At 41.3% G+C, this 20570-nt stretch overlaps 2 protein-coding genes across 3 annotated transcripts; one reads left to right on the top strand and one right to left on the bottom strand.

Annotated features, from left to right (window-relative positions):
* Positions 1-1101: 1101 nt before the first annotated feature.
* On the top strand, positions 1102-17042 carry LOC134517628 (claudin-15-like). 2 transcript variants are annotated; one of them, XM_063339320.1, is made up of 7 exons: positions 1102-1222; positions 1785-1918; positions 5766-5872; positions 11242-11406; positions 11552-11633; positions 14365-14475; positions 15826-17042. In XM_063339320.1, exons 1-7 carry the CDS (start codon positions 1136-1138, stop codon positions 15923-15925), a joined length of 786 nt encoding a protein of 261 aa, XP_063195390.1. In that variant the 5' UTR covers positions 1102-1135; the 3' UTR covers positions 15926-17042. The 2 variants fall into 2 exon arrangements, with proteins under 2 accessions (XP_063195390.1, XP_063195391.1); XM_063339321.1 differs by lacking the exon at positions 5766-5872 and having other exon boundaries at positions 1108-1222; positions 1643-1918; positions 15826-17037.
* Positions 17043-17077: 35 nt separating this feature from the next.
* DUSP28 (dual specificity phosphatase 28) lies at positions 17078-19618 on the bottom strand. Its single transcript, XM_063339322.1, has 2 exons — positions 19133-19618; positions 17078-18136 (listed from the first exon to the last, which is right to left on the bottom strand). Exons 1-2 carry the CDS (start codon positions 19478-19480, stop codon positions 18002-18004), a joined length of 483 nt encoding a protein of 160 aa, XP_063195392.1. The 5' UTR covers positions 19481-19618; the 3' UTR covers positions 17078-18001.
* Positions 19619-20570: the final 952 nt, after the last annotated feature.

Below are 20570 nucleotides of genomic sequence, written 5' to 3'. Positions count from 1 at the left end.
TGAAATTAGACTTTTATAGTGGAATGTACACATTTTTAAGAGTGCAATAAACTTACTTTTTCCTTCCTTGTGCAAACAAATCCCGAGTGCTGCAGTCATTTAAAATGAATGATTATAGGAGGAGGCTTGCATTCTTCTTCTTTTTTTTTTTTTTTAAATGCAGAAAACTTGCATATTCCTTCACAGTGGGGGCTGCATTCTAAAACAAATCCTGTCTTCAATTGTTTGCCAGCCCACCTCGAGTGCTGTGTCCTGTTTTGGGCCCCTCACTACAGGAAAGACATTGAGGTGCTTCTCTGGAGAGTGGGTCCAGAGAAGGGCAAGGAAGCTGGTGAAGGGTCTGGAGCACAAGTCTGATGAGGAGTGGTTGAGGGAGCTGGGGGTGTTCAGCCTGGAGAAAAGGAGGCTGAGGGGAGACCTTCTCGCTCTCTACAACTCCCTGAAAGGAGGGGGTAGCCAGGGGGGTTCGGTCTCTTCTCCCAAGTAGCAGGTGATAGGACAAGAGGAAATGGCCTCAAGTTGCACCAGGGGAGGTTTAGGATAGATATTAGGAAAAATTTCTACACTGAAAAGGTTGTCACGCACTAGAACAGGCTGCCCAGGGAAGTCGTTGAGTCACCCATCCCCGGAGGTATTTAAAAGCCAGGTAGATGTTGTGCTGAGGGATGTGGTTTAGGGATGGTTTTTGTCGGTGTTAGGTTGATGATTGGACTTGATGATCTGAAAGGTCCCTTCCAACCCAGGCAATTCTATGATTCTATATGGACACAGTCCTCCTTTCATGAAAACAGTGTTTTGGTGACAAGTGCAACAAAAGTTTCAAGTAAAACAATCATTGTGGATATCGTAATAATATTCTTCTGTATTGCTTTGGAGTCTGATGGTGCCTGGGCAGCTCAGTGGCACTGACAAAGCATGTTATATGCCAATGGTTGCCAGGTTAATCTGAGGATCTTCGGTACTAACTTACATGGCTTTTTTGTAATTTTAGTAGTTGAGTTGTCCATTTCACTGAAATTTCGCTGTAGCGAAAAGCCATGCCTGAGCCTTTGTGCAACAGTCGGGCAGAGCTTTGGCCCCTGGTCCTTGATTTTTAGAATGGGGGGAAAGGTCCTAAAGAGTACAAAACTTTCACATGTTTGATCAAACTGGTCCTCACAAAGTGCTGACACTAGTGTCTAGCAGGAAGGTAGATGAAGCAGGTTGGAAACATACCGTAAACGTGAGTATCAAAATTTATTTTGTTTTAAATTTGTATTGATAGGCATTGTAATTGGAAGATGAATAATTTATTAAAGCATTTGATAGTTTTAATTTTAAAAGAAATTTGAGTTAGCAAACAAGTAGAGAATGGATAAAACGTTGCAAATTCAAATTAGAGAATTCCTCAGCTGAGTCCTCTGGTTTTGCCCTGTTGGTATTTTTTTGTGGTAAACATGTATGGTAATAAAAGAGTTCCTAAGAAAATACTCAGAAGTCATAGAATATTTAAGTATTTCCAATTATTTAATGAGATTTAGATTCCAGTTCTACAATTCCCTTATGTGATTGTGTAGGTAGGCATCTTTTTGATGTTTTTGTAAAGGTCAGGCTTGTGTACAGGTAACTCCATGTACTGTATGTGTATAAACTGTTTCAACAGGTTTCTAATATCAGAAATTTCAGGAAGTTTCTTCAAAAACAACTTCTGTCAAAAGAATGGCATCATCTTCTCTACAAATTTGTGCATTGCTGCTGGCTTTAGCAGGATTCACCATTTCACTTGTTACTACCATGTCCAACAGATGGAAGATTTCAGACACAGCAACAGTGCTTGTTACTACAGACTGGATTTCCGAAGGTCTTTGGATGGACTGTGCGGTGGTTTCTTTTGGATCACTACAGTGCAAGAGATTTCCCTACATGTTGAGTTCAGACAGTAAGTGTGCATGGCATATGTATATAAAATCCAGGGATGTAGTTTTATTCCTTCCTTCTGGACAGCATTAGTGGGGTTGGATGGCATCTACCGTGGTTGTCACAGGGGGTCTGGTGTGGACAGGATTTGTGCTATAGTACTTGCAGACAGGTTAAAGGCCCCCACTGCATGTGCTTCACCCTGCAATTCAGCTTGGTAACTGTTGTGGCTTTATTGCCATCTCTGTTGTGTTGACATGGAGATATGGGTGATATACGATGAATCTAAGGGGTTTTATTTGTTGTTTTGGAAGAAATATCATCCTTTTACTCAGCCTGATACTTAACTACAAGCAGATCCTAGGTCAATGTGCACTAGTGCTTGTTTGTGCTTTGGTGTGAGATAAGGGCTTCGTCGATATTCCAGAACTTGTTTGATACTTTGTGCTAAATCTGTGTATTTGTTCTGGAATTTCTCAGAGGTGGCCAGCTTGAATTAACATACGTCTGTGTGACCAGTGCTTTTGTGTTTTCCAAGGTGGACTGTGCTAGCAGAGTAGTTTATCTGCAAATAGAAAGACAAGAATTGTCTTTGTAGGGACTGAAAATTGTTTGGATTGTTCTGGATTTTCAAAATATCTTTCTGTAAACACCGTTTTTATGGTAAAGGACTAAGAAGGACTGACGTTGCAGTTCTTTCCTTAGAAAACTGAATGTAGAAACAGTAACAGTATAGCCTTTGACAAGTGATTTTGTTAAAGTTTCTTAAACAGAACGTTTATTCTTTTACTACTTCCAGTATTGTGCAGTCACTTTATGAGTTATGTAATGGAAACATTTCTTCAAGCCTTCCCTGCTTTATAGATCCCTGATTACTGTCATTGCTTTTTGTCTGGACTCTGTCCAGCTGATTTATTCTTGATGCGCAGTGCTCAAAACTTGTAAATGCCACATCTCACAGACTACAAACACTTTCTTGACACAGACTTGGATTCCACTGAAGTTAGAGCTGCCTAACTGTGAGGCAAACCTCTAAAATGTGAGAGGTTAACTCTCGAAATTCAGCATATTCGTGAAGCCTTCCTCGTGGCTTCAGTGGCCTCATCTGCTTTCATAATGATGGTGCCAGTTTAAGAATAAGTATCAGCACCCTGTAACGAGGTCAGATTTGTAGCCTCAAAAGGAGATTAATCATATGCTTCCAAGGATTTTAAAAACACTAATCATTGTGTCAGAGACTTCATCAGCTTTTCATACCATACTGGTACCTGTTCTGCTCTTTTCCAAGACTTCCTCTATGTACATACCAGGATGCCTAAGTTTCATCTAGAAACTTAGATGTGATTTCTGGAAATTAGAATGATGAGATGGGGCCAACAATCCTTCAGTTCTCATACGTGGTAGCAAGGTGGCACGGATGCTTATGATGGGGTGTCAGCTCTGCCTTGCCTTGCGTAACAGGGAGAAACAGGTATTTCAGCCCTGTTATAGAGACAAGCAGGGTTAATGTGGGACAGCCTCCTTTTTTCTAAAATGCAGTTTCATTACACCCAATGTGGAGAGTTCCCGGTGAACTGAAGCAGTCTCCTCCCAGGGGTTCTCTTCCCTCCATTCCCATGGCCCCCATAATTGGAAGAGAGGTCCCCTGGTTGGCAGGGCTCGGTGGAGTGGTCTTGGAGTGCACAAATTGGTTTCCTGGTGGAAAGGAAGCAGAGCAGGGAAATGTGCTTCTGGAATGCACTTCCAGACTTTCAGCTGTTGACAGGCATTCAGTTCACCAGACTAGGTGAAGGAAAACTCCCAAGTCACGGATGGTGTTGATGCGAAGCTATCAACACCGACTCTTTTAGGCTGCTGATGCAGAGCCTCCTGCACAGCAGGATTTGCTGCTATGTCCATCGCATACCAAACCATAGTTTACAAGATTTAGGGAAGAATAACTCTATGTTCTTTAACACTATTGAAGAGTGATTTCCTTAAGGGAATGATTAAAATGACTGGTGCCATATAGGAAAAACTCCTGCATTCCAGGTGTGCAGTTTGATCTTTTCTGTTTATACGTGTGCTTTATGACTGGTCATTCAAATAGCTTTTTTAATTAGGAAGAGCTATGATTTAAAAGATATTTTTATCCTTGGCAGCAGTATAAAATCCGGGGACACTTGATTCAAGGTCCCAACTAAACTCAGCTTTGAAAGTGCTGTCAGCAGAAGTGATCGCTGAGGTCACCAGGGTACCACCTGTGTATGGATAGATTAGTTTGAAACTCTTTGAAGGGCTTTTAATGGGATGCAGATACTCCGACATACTGGTACAGTGTGTTCATTTTATTATGCCACCATTTTTCAAATTTCAGTGACTTGGCAGAAGGAGGGGATTCTGTAAAAGTCACCCAAGAACATCAATTCTTGCCACACACCATGTAGTTTCTTTTAAAGATTGCAGGTACAGAGCTGTACAGGATCACACTGGCTGTGCTGCCAAATCTGTTCTTATTTAAATCAATGGCAATGATCCTCTGGGCTGCCATGGGAGCAAAAATGTCATGGTGGCACTGTCATATCCTTTTGCAGCTGAGCCTGCCAACCTACAGCATCAGCTCAAAGTGACCAGTGAATTTTGAAAAATAACACAGATATCTGTTATGGACGAGTTTCGACTCAACAGTTAATCCTTCTGGTAGTCTTTATGTGAATGCTGTGAATCTATTACCACGTTGCATCATAGCAGGATTATTTTATGAAGAAACTCTGACTTCATTTCCTGGAGATAAGAGCAAGTTATCACTGCAAGAGATGGTTAACCCCATTTGGATACACAAGCAGTTTAAGGTATTAACATTAGTGGGTGATGTGATTTCAGTCTATGATTTTGTGTAGTCAAGAGCAGAAGCAAGTTAAACCAAGTTTAACATTCCTCTACTTTGCCTAGAATAGATTTTTTTTAATACTAAGATATTCTGATAAACAGATGAAATCAGCTGATATGTATTATTTTTCACGTAGCTGTTTTCCTTCATCATTTTATTCCTCATGAGATGGGTCTGTCACATTGGCTCATTCCCTTATATTTAATTTCTGTGAAACATACATCATTACAATTGTATTCCAGTGTAAGTGAGACTGTTTTTAAGACTGAATGTGTTTAACTATAGATCAATCGACAGTAAAATATTAATGGAAACCACTCATTCACAGACTTAAACTTCCTGAAGATGCTGGCAGTAATCCAATTGCTATGGATTACTTACGACCATAACTCCAAAAAATGTGATAAATTTTCTAGCAGCAGAATAAAATTCCTGTTCTCAAGTTTAAGTCATCAAGACAATGACATAGTAAAGCTTTTTGATTTGAGATGAATAATAAAATTACAAACAATTTTAGTCTTGTGTAAATCCTAGTTGACTTCAGCGGACAGGCAGAAATTACGTATTTGCCAGTATTATCAGTCTTAAAAGAGATGTTGTAGAAATACTGGCTGGAGTTTCTAGGGTGAGACTAAGAATAGGCTCATTTTGTCACTTCTCATTAGAAAAAGAATTAATATTGTCATTTAAAAAAAATGTTAGTATCTTTATCATGAACTGCTCCCACTTATTGTCATGCACCGTAAGCCTTATCTCTGGGGTTGAGCAAAGAGCAAAGGTAGTCTCATTTTGGAGTGAAACCCAGAGATAAAACAGCAAGGAGGCTTCTGAAAGGCTTCACTTGATTGTAATCTAATAATAGGGATATTTAACTGTTACTACCCACAAGCATGACTGCTGCATTGGAAATTGTTGGGTTTTTTTTGTGCTTGGGTGGGTGGGCAATTATTGGAGCTACTTTGGCGAATGATTACTGGAAGGTCTCTTCTATACATGGTAGTGTGATCACAACGTCTACGTTGTTTGAAAACCTATGGAAGAGCTGTGCAGAAGACAGCACTGGAGTATCCAACTGCAGAGAATTTGACTCTATGCTTGCACTGCCTGGTATGTGACTTCGCACAATCTTGTTTATATTGCTTAAAAAGTTGTTGGAAAAAAATAGAAAGGCTTTTGTTTTGGTAATCTGGTAGTACTGGAAGGTCTTTGTGGGGTGAAGTAATAAAAATCTCTTAAGCAGCAGAATGTGTCAAGCGCATTAGGAAAGTCTATAAAATAAGGCAAATGAAGTTGCTGGCTATAAAATAAGGCAAATGAAGTTGCTTGGTCAAGCATAGGCATTTTAAATATGGTGTAATCTGTTTTCTGGCATCTTGTGGGAGGAATTAGTAGGAGACATTTTTTAACACATCTTATGTTGATCTTTATTTGAAATTATTGTATAGGCCTTCTTTTGCAATACTTGATAGCTAGTGTACTGTAGCTGTATTTTTTTATATAATAGGTAAGAAATACTATTTATAGCTGAGGAGTGGTAGTGGTTTTTGCACGTTGAGACTGAAAATTGTAGATAGTGCAAGAAATACAATGAGTATATGTTATACATATTGTAATGTATTATGAGTTATACAATGAGTATATGTTATAAATTAATACACTTGCCAGGACTTGTTAACTACTGTCTTGTTGGATGTGATTCTAAATATCAGGAAATTTAGATCTGCTGGCTCCTGTACTCTGTATCAGTCTTCAGCATAATTGTGGATTGTCCTCAAATTCCCAATGGAGGCAGTATTCTGTGGATAGTAAGCATGTTTATAGACAGTAAAGCTAGTTTTTATTAATCTTGAATAATTCAGTATGTAGATACTTATCCCAGAATAAGTTGAATCCTACTTAGTTGAATCTACACTGGGAGGTGACTAAACTTAAATAGGTAGGAGGATACTCCTAATCTGAAGAATGTGTAATATCGGATTAGTGGGAATGAGGTATTAAATCACTTTCTCAGTCTGAAATAAACTGATGTTGTTGACCAGCTCTGACACTAACGTAGCAATTCTCTGAAACGGTCTGCGTCCAGTAGTTAGGGAATAATCTGTTCTTTTAATCTTTCAGTGTTATCTAACAATTGGTTTTAAAATGCATGTGTGTATTACAAGGAACATCACCCTAGTTAAACTTCTTAGACTCAGAAATAGCAGGATCGTGTCCATCAGACACTACCATCTGCAGAGTGCTTATGTGAGTGTGCATTTGGTTCATGTATAAACTACTTCAAGGGATGGTTAATAACTTAGAATCCTAGAATAGCTTGGGTTTGAAGGGACCTTAAAAGGCTGTCTAGTCCAATGCCTGCTGCAGTGAGTAGGAACATCTTCAACTAGATCAGGTTGCTCAGAGCCCTGTCCAACCTGATCTTGAATGTTTACAGGGATGGGGCATCTCCCACCTCTCTGGGTGACCTGCTCAAGTGTTTCACCACCCTCATCATAAAAAATTTGTTCCTTATATCTAGTCTAAATCTACCCTCTTTTAGTTTAAAGCCGTTACCCCTTGTCCTATCGCAATGGGCCCTGCTAAAATGTTTGTCCCCATCTTTCCTGTAGGAGCCCTTTAAGTGCTGAAAGGCCACAATAAGGTCTCCCTGGAGCCTTCTCTTGTCCAGGCTGAACAACCCCAACTCTCTCAGCCTGTCCTTATAGCAGAGTTGCTCCAGCCCTTTGATCATATTTGTGGCCCTCCTCTGGACCCACTCCAACAGGTTCATGTCTTTCCTAAGCTGAGGGCTCCAGGGCTGGGTGCAGGACTCCATGTGGGGTCTCACCAGAGTGGAATAGAGGGGCAGAATTACCTCCCTCAGCCTGCTGACCACGTATTTTTTTGATGCAGCCCAGGATGTGGTTGGCCTTCCGGGCTGCGAGCGCCCAGCTTTTCATCCAGCAGTACCCCCAAGTCCTTCTTGGCAGGGCTGCTCTCAATCCCTTCATCCTCCAGTCTGTATTGATACTGGGGGTTCCCCTGACGCAAGTGCAGGACCTTGTACTTGGCCTTGTTGAATCTCATGAGGTTCACACAGGCCCACTTCTTGAGCTTGTCCATGTCCCTCTTGACGGCATCCCGTCCCTCAGGCATGTCAACTGCACCACACAGCTTGGTGTTGTCCGCAAACTTGCTGAGGGTGCACTCAATCCCACTGTCTGTGTCATTGGTGAAGATACTGAACAGCACCGGTCCCAGTACAGACCCCTGAGGGACACCGCTTGTCACCGATCTCCATCTGGACATTGAGCTGTTGACCACTACCCTCTGGATGCGACCATCCAAACAATTCCTCATCCACCTAACAGTCCACCTGTCAAATCCATGTCCCTCCAATTTAGATAGAAGTATGTTGTGGGGGACCGTGTCAAAGGCCTTACAGAAGTCCAGATAGATGACATCTGTAGCTGATGTCCACTGATGTAGCCACTCCATCAGAGAAGGATGAGATGTTGGCCAGGTAGGACTTGCCCTTCGTGAAGCCATGCTGGCTGGCTCGAATCACCTCCCTACCAACTTACTGCCATTGACTCTAGGCAGCATCTTGTCATTGATGTATTTACATGGCGTGTTGACTCTGAGAGTGTCATAGAGCTCCCATGTGTGCAGATGTGGGCAGTGGGGCCACATCAGGCCAGCATCATGGAGGTGCTAAGGAAAAAGTGAGTTTTAAAGAAGGTGGAGGGGCAGAAAAGAGCATCATAAGTAGATGCGCTAAAGCAAAAGAGAAAGGAAGGCAAGCAACAGCAAGGGTCTTGGAGAATTGCAGATAACAACATGGAGTCATCAGGAAGGAAAAAAATGGGGCCAGACGGAAAGTAAATGAATAGGCCGGGTTCTGAAAGTGAATTTGGGAAGATTAAATTTGAGTTGTTGAAGAGGAGATCGGTTATGCTGTTGAGAACATGGCAGTATATTTGAGGAGTATAGGCAGGGGGAAGGGTAAAGGCAAAGGAGCTTGCAGAATTGTAGAGAAAAAACAGTTTTAGGAAGGAGAACTGAAAAAGAACAAGTTAGAAGATACTGAATTGTAGAAAAAGTTGAGAGGGCAGTTGGGCAAACCAGGAAAGAGGAAGAAAGTGGGGCTGGTAGCAATGAGGGCTGAACAAACAGTGGGACCTCCAAGAAATGTCTGTAGCACTTGCAAATGTGAGTCAAGGCAGACTAAAAATTATCATGGCTAGTTTAGGCGTGTTTCAAATTGCTGTTAAGAAACTTAGCTGAAACTGCTGCAGCAGCAGAAGACGCCAAGGATTGGTGGGAGGGGAATAAAAAGAAAAAACAAAAGTGTCTTTGTTACCTCTCATCAGAGGGATCATAAAGATTTTCCGTTAAGGTTTCCTTATTGGCAGCTGAGCCATATGGTATACCTCTGGTTTTTGTTTTGTGCATGGGAAATATCAGACTTGGTTCTTTTAAACAGATTTAAAGCTTTTCAATTCAGCAAGCCACTAGCCCAAATCACAAATTTTTGAAGTGAGGACCTTTTTAAAAGCAATATTGCATAAGATTGAGACCACGACTGGCTACTATGTATAACGGTCACTATCTATCTAGTCACAACTAGATCAGACATTTAATATAAAGGAATTACTTAGATGCCAAATAGTTCTTAAACTTTTTTTTCTTTTTCCTCTTGTTAAGATTCCATAGATATTTCTTCCAATGGCAGGATTTGGGGATGATTTCTGACAATTAGTATTGACTGATAAAATGAACTGACTTTGTATCTTGTTCAATAAGCTCATTTTTTAAGATAAAGACAACAAAAAATTGAGCTTTGCGGACTGTGAAGTAATCTCCTCAGTTGTTGAGGTTATCATATTGTGGTCCAAAGAGGACATGGTATGAAATCTCTTGTGTTAAAATAATACAGCCATTGGCTTGCAAGCAGTTAGCCTGAGGATATGCTTGTTCCTCGTAGAAAGATAGGGGGAGTGCCATCTAATACTGCAGGAGTCCCAAAGACCTAAAGTGTAAGTTGTTGTATTCCTGCTATGGGTAATTCCTGCTGCCATGGGGTATGGTCCCAAACTAGAAAGCAGCATCCAAACAGTCTCTTCTACAGGCACAAGCCTTGAGCTGTTAATGGTACTTTGAGGGGTCTTTTCACTTTTATTACTGTCTGTATGTTTTTTCCTGAACATTTTAAAATTAATGCTTAATGAAACACTAATTCCTCTAATGATGTTATCCTTTAATTCTGTGTATTTATCTTATGACTGCTTATTACTGCCTTTGATAACTCTCAGGCTTGCAGGACCAACACTCTTAAGCCACGTAAAGCTATACAGCCCACTGTCTGAGTGTGAATCTGTTACTTCGCCTCCTGTTTCTGTGCCTGATTTTTATTGTTGGGAGAGTTATGGGCTCATTCCACCACTGAGCTAAAGAGCAGGTTACCATGGAGGACATGGAGGTGCTCAGGGAGCAAGAGCTTGAGAGCTAGCACCAACGATGTGACTGTCCAGATGGAACTCAGTTCAGACCCTTTTGATGTGTGGGTAGACTCATAGAATCATTTCGATTGGAAAAAAACTTTTAAGATCATCAAGTCCAACGAAGTCAGCAGCCAGACCTGCCAGATTGGTGACACTTGGCACGTTTATTGCATAATGAAGGTGCCGTTTGACCTGGAACCTGCCAAATCCAGGCTCCCATTTTAAGGGAGCCTTAAGTCTCTGTCTGACCTTCCTTCTTAGGCTGGTTAATAATCTGGTCCTGGTTTTTATGCAATCGATACCTAAATGTGAAGACTGGGAGCTTAAGCAATGCAGGATCACCAGCATAGGAAATTCCCTAATGTGCCCACACCAGATGTCTCCTCTCCGCAGGGAGGAGAGGAGTGCTGCAGCTCTCTGATCTGCTCATTTCACATTTGTTAGCCCAACTCAGTTTAAAATGCACTGATAACTTGAGCACTTTCTTTCCCCTCTCTGACTGGAAGTAGCAAAGCTGGCCCATTTTTTCAATTCCTGTGTAGTGCCAGAGCCCCACACTCCTTGGCTAGGGCCCGGAGTTCAGAGGTGTCCTGTGCGCTCAACTGTGCAGGTGTAAGAAAGTCAGCAGGACTCGTGAGTAGACTTATTTTTGCTCCTGTAAATGACCACGTATACAGCTACGCATTTTCACAGGGCTTAAAAATGTAAGCTATGAAGGGCTTGCTATAATTTTTCAGGATTTACTAAAGGCCCAAGAGGATTTGCTGAGCTTATAAACTATAAGCGTAGTTCAACTCTGAACTCTGATTGACTTGAAAGCTAAGCACTCTGGGGTTTGGGTGCTTCTCCGAACCACATAACAAAGTTGGACAAAATTCACTCATTACTGCTCCTGTTAATTTTGTCACTCCCTCTAATTACTTTTATTTTTTCATCACAAGATTAATTTAATTTCTGTGTAGATCCTGATTTGTTTTCTCTTTTTCTGTCTAGCTCATATTCAGGCATGCCGTGCCTTGATGATTACTTCCATCCTTTTGGGATTCATAGCTTCGGTACTCACGCTGCTTGGTTTGAAGTGCACAAAGGTTGGGTTGAGCGATGAAGAAGGAAAAATGAAGTTTGCTGTCACGGGAGGATTTCTTTTTATTTTAGGAGGTAATTTTGAGGCCGAAATGACAGGCTATCAATACTTTGTATTGCTTTCACAGCTAGACTAAATGAAACGCTTGGTCTTGGTTTAAAGCTGCTACAGCATTAAAGGAATCATTCACCTGTGTGTGTTTTAAACTTTTTCTGGTAGGTCTCTGCTCCATGGTGGCCATTTCTTGGTATGCTGCAATGGTTACTGCTCAATTTTTTGACCCATTGTTCGCTGGAACCAAGTAAGTTAATAGATCTGTCATATCAAACTCAATCATGTGTTACAGGCAGCTGCACTAATCTCAGCTGCTCCAGAGTTTCAGAACCTGGATGGATCCCGTTATCCAGTCCTACAGGGGGAAAAATTTGCCTTCAGGGAATCTTTTTATCTCAGAGATGTTGGTGGGGAAGGAGGAGAGTTCTCTACTGGAAGGTTTAGTGAATGTCTGGGGAATATCAACCCCACATCTGGAGAGTTTCTGTACTATGTTTGCATTTTCTTGTGAGACTCAGTTAAGCACACATCTCAATGCTATGGAGAAGAACAGGTAGAAGTCTTAATTTTCTTTGGCATTTAGACCAAAAAAGGTACAAAATTCTAGCTAAGACTAGAATACAGTGCCTCAGATGTACAAGCAAATGAAAAAACATTACGGAAACCAGCTTGAACTGCGTACTAGTGACCTGCAGATAACTGAGAAGCGTCACTGGAGTGTGCTGCTTGTCCTAAAGAAGTAAAAAAAATGTTTTTCATTACATACTAATAGCTCAACATTTATTTGCCTTATGAATGAAAATGAGGCAAAGTCTGTGGGACTATCAGCTCATACAGTTGCGCACAAACAAGTTTCGAGGTATAAAAGCCCTTATTCTTTTCTGATATAAAAGCAACAGTCTTCAAAACCAAATGCCTGCTTATGGCACCTTATCTAGGTCAATAGATTTAGCAATGAGGAACAAGGGTGGAGGTGACTGGGCCTCTCCTTCAGAGAAGAGGGAAAAAGGGAGAGTGAAACACAATGTGTTGCCTGTGGAAAATGAGAGGGCTGGTTTGGGGAAAAGGGGACATTTATAATTGGCCAGTACCACTACCAAGTATATAATTTTTAGATCAGTAAACTATAACTCTTTAGTTACTAGGATCATATTTGAAGTGTTTTGTTAGTTTCCTCCTGAGAATCAGAATCGGGGAAGACAGAGGTGAAGTGCTTTGCTATGAATCAAAGTACTTTAAGCAATTGCTTTGGATGTTTGTCAGTTTTCCTGACAAAGAAATTGCATTTGTTAATACTTTTTGTTGTTTTATATCCCCTTGAGTGAATTATATGAAGGGTAATAAATACGTTAGAGGACCGAAACAACTGTTGATAAGCAATTTCAGTTAGTGGGGTAGTCAGAGAGTTTTATAGTTATCTGGTATAGCTTTGGGGCTTCAACATCAATGCATGTTAATCAGTTACCAGGTGGTTTGGATTCAGTAGCTAAAGAAATATTTTTTTTTAATTTCTGAACTTCATGGTTAAGACTATCGATTCACTAAGCAGTTCTTAGTGAATTAACTTTGATCATTGGTAAAGCCAGACATGCTCTTGAGGCTCAAGTTTGTGCTCCTTGGACTCTGTGAGATAGCTTTAAATTCAATTGCAGGCCAGTATTGATCTTCACTCTTAAGAGACTGGCAAATCTGGTTTTTTTTGGCCTGACTTCAGCAAAATAGTAAGTTAACCACTATTAATTCTTAGAGGAATTTCTCATACAGCTGTGAAGGCAACCTAAGTTCTCCTGCAGATCCCTCCTGTGTGCTTTCCTTTGGTATGGTGTCTACAGCATTCCTATCTATAGGTGACTAGTGAGCAGAGATGATTGCATGTGCTGGGCAACACTCTGATTGTTCCTTAGTGTTCCTCCAGCAACTTGCACTCCATTTTTATTTTGAGATAATGATTGTTTCCTTGTTCCGTGTTTGGAAGGTGCCTAAAACAGTGGAGACCTTGCAGCTCCAAAGTGCAATGAGAACATGGAGAGCAGTGAACCTGTCTAAATCTCTGAGACCTTTATGTTAGCAATTAATTCTGGAGTCAGAAATTTGGTCTCTTTTAAATAATGATTTTGTGTTTACAAGTGGAAAGAATACACACATATCTGGTTTCAGTATGCCTTCTACGCAGTCCATGGAACTTATTTTGTCCTTATATTAGGTGTCTCAGACCACAGAGGTACAGCTGTATTGTGGATAGTCTTTGTCTAAATGTAAAAACTTGTTTTCCTCTTTTTTTGCAAAACTCCTGCCATGGTTTCCCAGGCTCAATTGTGTCTAGCCTTTGGGTCAAATTCATTATCAGTGCATTTCTTGGATTGGACTCGGGGGGTTCCTGAAAGGTGTAGTTTTGTACAGTAAAATGCAGAACTATTCTTTTTCAACTTGGAACTATTCATAAATGTATTTTAGCCATAGAACCGCAGAGAGCGCTGAATATTCTTTAGGACACGTAAGTTTGAAAACTAGCCCTATGCAAATAGGTACTTGTAGGTGATCTAGCATTGTGATTTCTATGGTTAGCCTTTTCTCACGACACAGACAGCAAGGTCCAATTGTTCAGTTTCACAAAATGACTTAAGTGGCGCAGTTAATACAAGGGCAAAATAAGTGTTGTGGACTGCACAGAAGGTATATTATTATCATTTATTATCAACAATTTATTAAATATATACAAGTATTTATTACTGCTTATCTTTATGTTGCTTAGTACTTTCTGTACTGTCCCTAATTTGTCAGCACACTTAAATACACATGTAAGAGCTTTAGTGAAGAGACACAAAGCCAGATCCGTTCTCCTCTGCTATCAGTTAGCTGATTTCTACGCAGACTAGAATTTGTTTGTTTGTGTGATTTGTGTACCTTGTGCGTCACTCTAAAATAATGGCTTTGTGATCCTGTTACATGCCGTTTCCATAAAATTTTTCACATTTCAGGTATGAACTAGGAGATGCTCTGTACTTAGGCTGGGCTGGATCGGTTCTTTATATGCTTGGTGGGATCTTACTGACCTGCTCATGCAAAGGGAAGAAAAACCAGGATTACAGGTAGTCTTGGATTTGTCACTTGAAATAGTAGTTGTCAATTATATACCATTTTCTATCTGTATACTGTTCTCTTTCTCTCACCCGCTGGTATAAATCTGTAGCCATATAAAGTACAACCAGGAAATTGTACCTATTAATTCAGTGCTATGGCATGTCACAGACTTGTGATGGCAGGGTATGCTGTCCCAAATATTTGTACCTCCCAGATAGTGTACTTCTTGATACTTTGCCATCAGCAGTCACCTATAACTAGTATTTTGTAATTCTGAGTACTGCTAATGCTTCTAAGATCTACGTGATGAAAACGTGCAATGGAAGAGTGAACTATCTGTTCCCAAAAGAAAAGTATATCAAAGAATACAGTGTATTATAATCAAGTTTCTCTGCAATACTCACTACTGTTAAAATATTCAAATGCCATTTAATTTGCAGAAAGTGTAAAGGCATTTCCTTCCCAAAGCATATCTAATTGATCATTAGACATGTGTGATTTTTTTTCTTGTTCCTTATGGAAATGTGTTGTTGCGTATCGAACCACAAAAGCTGAGATTTCTGGCCTCAATATTTAACCTTGCCTGGATTATTTTTTTTTTTCTATCTTAAATTATTCACGCATTCTGAAGGAGAGGGATGAAATTGTCAGAAATAGCAGTGGTCCGTGTCTACCCTGAAGAACTGAAATGGCGTGGAGGCTGTACGGCTAAGCTTGAGAGGATGATAACATGGAAGGGAAAAGCATGTTCACTGCTGCCGTTTTTAATCTTAGGAAAGTTATGTCAAAGCACGTCATAAGTGAGAGTGTTCCTCTCATACGCCATTGCCTAATCTGAAGCCATTTAAGTTTTATGGTAATATTTCATCAGCCACTTTGGACTTTAGATCTCACTCACCATACTCTGATACAAAGTACCGAATATCCTGAAATGTGTTGAAAATCGGGTAAAACTGATGTATAAAATAGTTCAACATGACGAATGACACCTCAAGGAGTTGGCCAAAAATACTTCTGTTTTCCTTTCTCATCATCTTGATTCCTGTATTAAAAACTAGTTTGCACAAAGGCATTAAGGTCTAGGTTCTCTTCCGCTTTAGGGACTTGACTAAAATGCCTTGAGAAAGAGCATTTTAGATGTACGAGAGAGATGGCTGTGCTGCCTGTCAGACAGCCCATCTCTTTCCCGTTAGCTACAAGACTGATAAGAACAATAGGCCTCTTATTTCTGCACCTTTGTGAAGTATGTGCTATCGGTGGGTTGGATACAGACCTAAATGAGTAACTTCCTGAGTATCTGAAACTGTAGATGTATGTAATACGTATCATTTTGTATCTTTTTTTTTCTTAATTTACAGTTGCAACAAATATGCGTATTCAGCAGGCCAGGCACCTCATCAGCAGCGCATTTACACCAAAAACACTGAAACAGTCATAAGCAACAAGGAGTATGTCTAAACCTACCTTTTACATCACTTGTAACGTTAGTGGGCTATGAACTCAAATAAAGAAGTGAACTACTTCCAGGGATCCAGTTCCAAGTTGCAATTTTTCATCTTAATCTGGAGGAGTGCAAGGAGGAGGTATAGTTTTCAATGTAAATAGGAATGGTTCTTTGGGAATGTTTTTTGAATGTAAATAGGTTTCTACAGAAAACGCTGTGATGTGAAATCCAGTGGCATGAAGGTTTTCTGCATGCTGAGAAGCCTGGTAAAATTTAACCACCGAGAGCCATGTGTCCTGGCAATCGAGAGCAACTGTTTCTATTTCAGCTGACTCAAAAATGCGGAACTGATATGGTGTAGCTGACTGCAAGTTAATACGCCTCACAGTTAGAAATGTGTTGTGTTTTCATTAATGTTTAGCTTCCTACTTTTGTTTAGCAGCTTTAGCTCTTTATGGGAAATAAACTTTATTCCACAAACTGACTGAAACAGATTTTTTGATGAGTGGTATCCTGGCCATTAATAAGGATATAGTCCACATACTGTGGGCTTGAAGTCTCCTGTTATACTGAATATCATATGATGTATGATAGTCAAGATTTATAAAAGCTACAAAAAAAATTCCCTAACAATCCTTACCTCCAAATCTGCAGATGTGCAAGAATTTCTTGTTGATTGTAATGCAGATACCAAAGATAAACGATAGAGAATGAACCAAACAAAGCTGGGAGTGGAGAAAGTATCTGGTGCGAAAATGCCTTGTGATAGCTAAGAAGATGATAGCCCTGATTTTTTTATTTTTATTTCTATGTTTTCGGCTTTTAAAATAATCCTATTTTAACTTTGAGCAATCTTTACCTTTGGGAACTTCTGCTGCATCTGAACAGTCTAATTCATGCAATTGCCCATTGACTTTATTCTCTGTCATTGTTCCATCATTAGAATTTCTGCCTTAAACTACTTCAGTGCTGGGAGCATACGTTTGCCTTCTTGTGCTAACTTTACTTCGTATTGATGCTTTGAGCAACGTGGAATGGAATTTCACACGGCAGGTTCACAGGTTTCATAACTTGTCCTTTTAAAATTACAGATGTGTTAATACAGTTCGACAAAATACCTTGGCGTTTCTCTCTACTTCTAATGTCTTATGATAAACACAATTGTAGTCTGATTTAGAAGTTTTGTGCAGCTTCCTCGATACCCCAGTAGATAATTTCACAGGGCGACCTGCAAGCAGTCTTAGCAGAAGTGATTTAGCCTTGTCACTTGCACGCAGATACGGCTGACTTACAAACTGACACATTAAGGCATGAACTGGGCACTGATAGATCTCGTTGGGCTTAGTAGGTAATGCTAAAAGGAGTTAGGATTACTTTTAGATTGCCAGCATCATCCTCTTCCCCTGACTATCAGCTATTGTTTTTAAAATCATCCCTTTGGTATTCTGGAGAATAATTTCAAAAGCTAAAAAGACATTTAACTTGCATGGTGGGAGTTGAACTCCTTACCATCACCTGTATATTCTGTCCTCTGGATTTTAGTTACTTTTGTGGTGGTATTTTGGTCTAGTTGAACATAAGGTAAATGCAGAACTCGGGCAGAGACTAAGCAGTTCTAGTGTTGGTTTCCCACCAAAGGTTATGTTGTCTCATGAACATGAATTATGATCCAGGAGGTGAGATAGATAGATAGAAATTCAAAACTTCCTTGGTCTGGCATCAGATCTTCTAGTGACGTCACTGGGAAGTTTAATTAAAAACCAAGAGTGAAACCCCTATGCAGTAACTCATTAATTTGTTCAAGACATTGTTATTGTATTCAGTGTCATTCAGAGAAAAATAAATGCTGAAGATACCGTGCCTTTCTCTGATTTGTTTACAGTCCTTCCAACCATTTCCCGTTTCTGCTGTTTCTCCCCGCTGAGCTGCCCCTTGCCCATGCGCCTTCGATGGCAGTGCTCTGAACGAATTTAATGAACCGTCAGCTCAGTCTGGGGAGTAAGGCATTTTATGTATAGGTGATATATGAAGTGACTTTTTTTTTGTTGTTTAAATCTGTGGCAAACCACTTAACTGTCTTTAAAACATTTTCACACGTTGCTATTTTGAAGTCCTTTGTTCAGCGGATCAGGCTGCTTTGGTATCTGCAAATCTTCTTCGTATCTCTGCAGCTGAGACCAAAATCCTGCATTGGGTTCTGCTGCTGGTCTGGCAGTCTTCACAGCCTGGGAAAAAGGAGAGACATTATGGAAGCAAGGGCGAGTATCAGGAAAACAGATTTTTTTTCCTCTTAGACTTCTGGGAAGATTTACTTTGGTTTTGATTTAGCTACGGAATAATAAACGGATATTTTGGTCATAGCACTCACTCTCTTCTTGCTAAGGCCTCTTGGCATGTGGTCCCTGTTACAGAATGGATTTGTGGGCAAGACATAAAAAGGAGTGGTTGAATTAGCTGGAAATGCAAATGGCTCTCATAAAGTGTGTCGATACCTCTTGTGTTTAAGATAGCGTGAAACTCAGTGACATATCTGCACGCCTCTGGCTAGCACTGAGCAAAACCGTTATCTAAATTAGAGACTTTAGTGATATACCTACAAAATGGGTGAAGACTAAAAGCCGGTAGCGCATGAGTCATATTTATTGGATGGACTTCCTAATAAAGTTGAGCTGCTATTACTGGTAGCTGGCCAGTCCTGAGCTATTTAGTGTGTGGGGCGGGTGGGGGTGATTCTTTCCTGGGTTGAGCTGTCATATCGGTGACAGGAGCAAATCCTGCAAAACAGCTCCCGCACGCACTCACATCCATTTCACTCGTTTGCTTTATGTCTCTGTCTTTAACTTCACTTATCGTTCATTATTGATGATTATGATATAATACGATGATATTAATGATATCACATATCATTAACATCACTTATCACAAGCAAATGATAGGAAAAATGTCGACAAAACAAGCAGCTTTGCGTATCTGTTCCAGGGCTTAAAGCCTATTTTGCATTTGCAATTATATTTGTCCCAGAAACCTCACATTGTCTGAGCTGGGGGGTGAAAAAAACTTAAAGTGGAATTTTTATTCAAATATTGAATAGCTGTGTAACTGCTAATAAACAGGTGAGAGCACCCAAGTAACTCTATGAGAAATCATCATTACTCGTAAATAAGCATTGCATTTCTTACCCAAAAGGTGGCTAACTATAAATCTGGGTATGAGTACGGTACCTCGAAGGCATCCTTGAGTGGGAGCTTTCTGTGTCTCATCAGATAAGCAGTGCAAATGGCAGCTGATCGGCTGCGGCCGTTTTTGCAGTAAACTAAGCACTTCCCACCGCTCTTCACCGCCTCTTCTATAGCGTCGCTGCACTGCTCGAAATAGCGATACAGGTCTTCGGCCGGATCGTCGAACACGGGTATGCGTATGCCCCGGACCTGCTGGAGGCTGGGGAAGGGCTGCTGCCTGGTGACATTCACGCAGAAGGTGACTCCCTCTTGCATGAGCAGCTCCTCGTTGGAGGCTGCCCTGGCATTGCCGATGAGCAGCGAGGAGGTGACCTTGGAGAGTTGGAGCATCGGCAGCCAAGGACACAGGGTCACCGGCACTGCTGCCCGGCCACAGAGCTCCCAGATGGCCTCCTCCGCGTGGCATTCGGGCAGCGGGATGTGGGGGGGATCGGGGAGCTTCCCCCAGCAGCCTGTACGGGCTGTGCTATATTTATCCCCTCTGAACAGGCTCAGGCTTCAGGCAGGTCCTAGTGCCTGCTCCATTCTGAGATTTAAACAGCTAAAAGCCATTTCAGAGCCCCCGGGTCGTTTAGACTCATAGAATCCTCTAGGTTGGAAGGGACCTTTAAGATCATTGAGTCCAACCATCTACCTGACACTGCCAAAACCACCACTAAACCATGTCCCTCAGCCCCACGTCTTTTAAATACTTCGTAAAACATCTGGATTTGTACAGGTCCTATCCCTACAGCAGCTTCTTACAAGAAGCTAACACACACACACACACACATCCACACACACCCCCCCATCCTTCTCACGGAAGGGGTGCTACTGGGGTCAGCCCTGATGCAGTATTGCTCCCATCACCTCCAGCCCATCTAGTTGTCCTTCACCTACAACAAAAGCGTCTTTGGAGTACCCAGAAAATGATTTACCAGGTTATCTAGATACAGTAGTGCTAATCTTTCTGGACTTCAGTAAAATTGCTGGTGTGTTGCCCGGGCAGAGAGCATCTTGTACGTGAGGGTGCGGACACGCGTTGGGGCTGGGAGGGGATGGGGCAAGGGCCTGGCCAGGGCAGCGCCACATCAGCCGAAGCCGGGTGGGGGCTGGAGGCTTCCCAGCAGCTTCAGCTGAGCTTCCTGACCACTTTTCTTTCTGCCCATGACACAAAAAAAAGGAGCCCGTGACCAGTATTTGCTGCTGGCACAAAGATAAACCTGGACTAGAGCGGCAGGGCCTAGACTAACAGGATGGGTGTGAAACATAGTGCCAGCCCGTCAGGAATCAGCCGAGAGGGTTGATTTTTTTCAAAAGCTCACTGAGGGTGAGCTTTTATTCCACCGTGGAGGGAGGGGAAGCCGACCTGCCACATGCCTGCCCTCACTCGTGTCAGTAACAGCCTGCCAGAGAGATGCCGGCTCCGAGGCCAAGGGAG

The sequence above is a fragment of the Chroicocephalus ridibundus genome, chromosome 6 (genome assembly GCF_963924245.1).
Source record: "Chroicocephalus ridibundus chromosome 6, bChrRid1.1, whole genome shotgun sequence".
In the NCBI taxonomy this organism is placed as follows: Eukaryota; Metazoa; Chordata; class Aves; order Charadriiformes; family Laridae; genus Chroicocephalus; species Chroicocephalus ridibundus.
The sequence above is the reverse complement of the archived record's forward strand: the minus strand, read 5'-3'. Positions and strand labels throughout refer to the sequence as shown.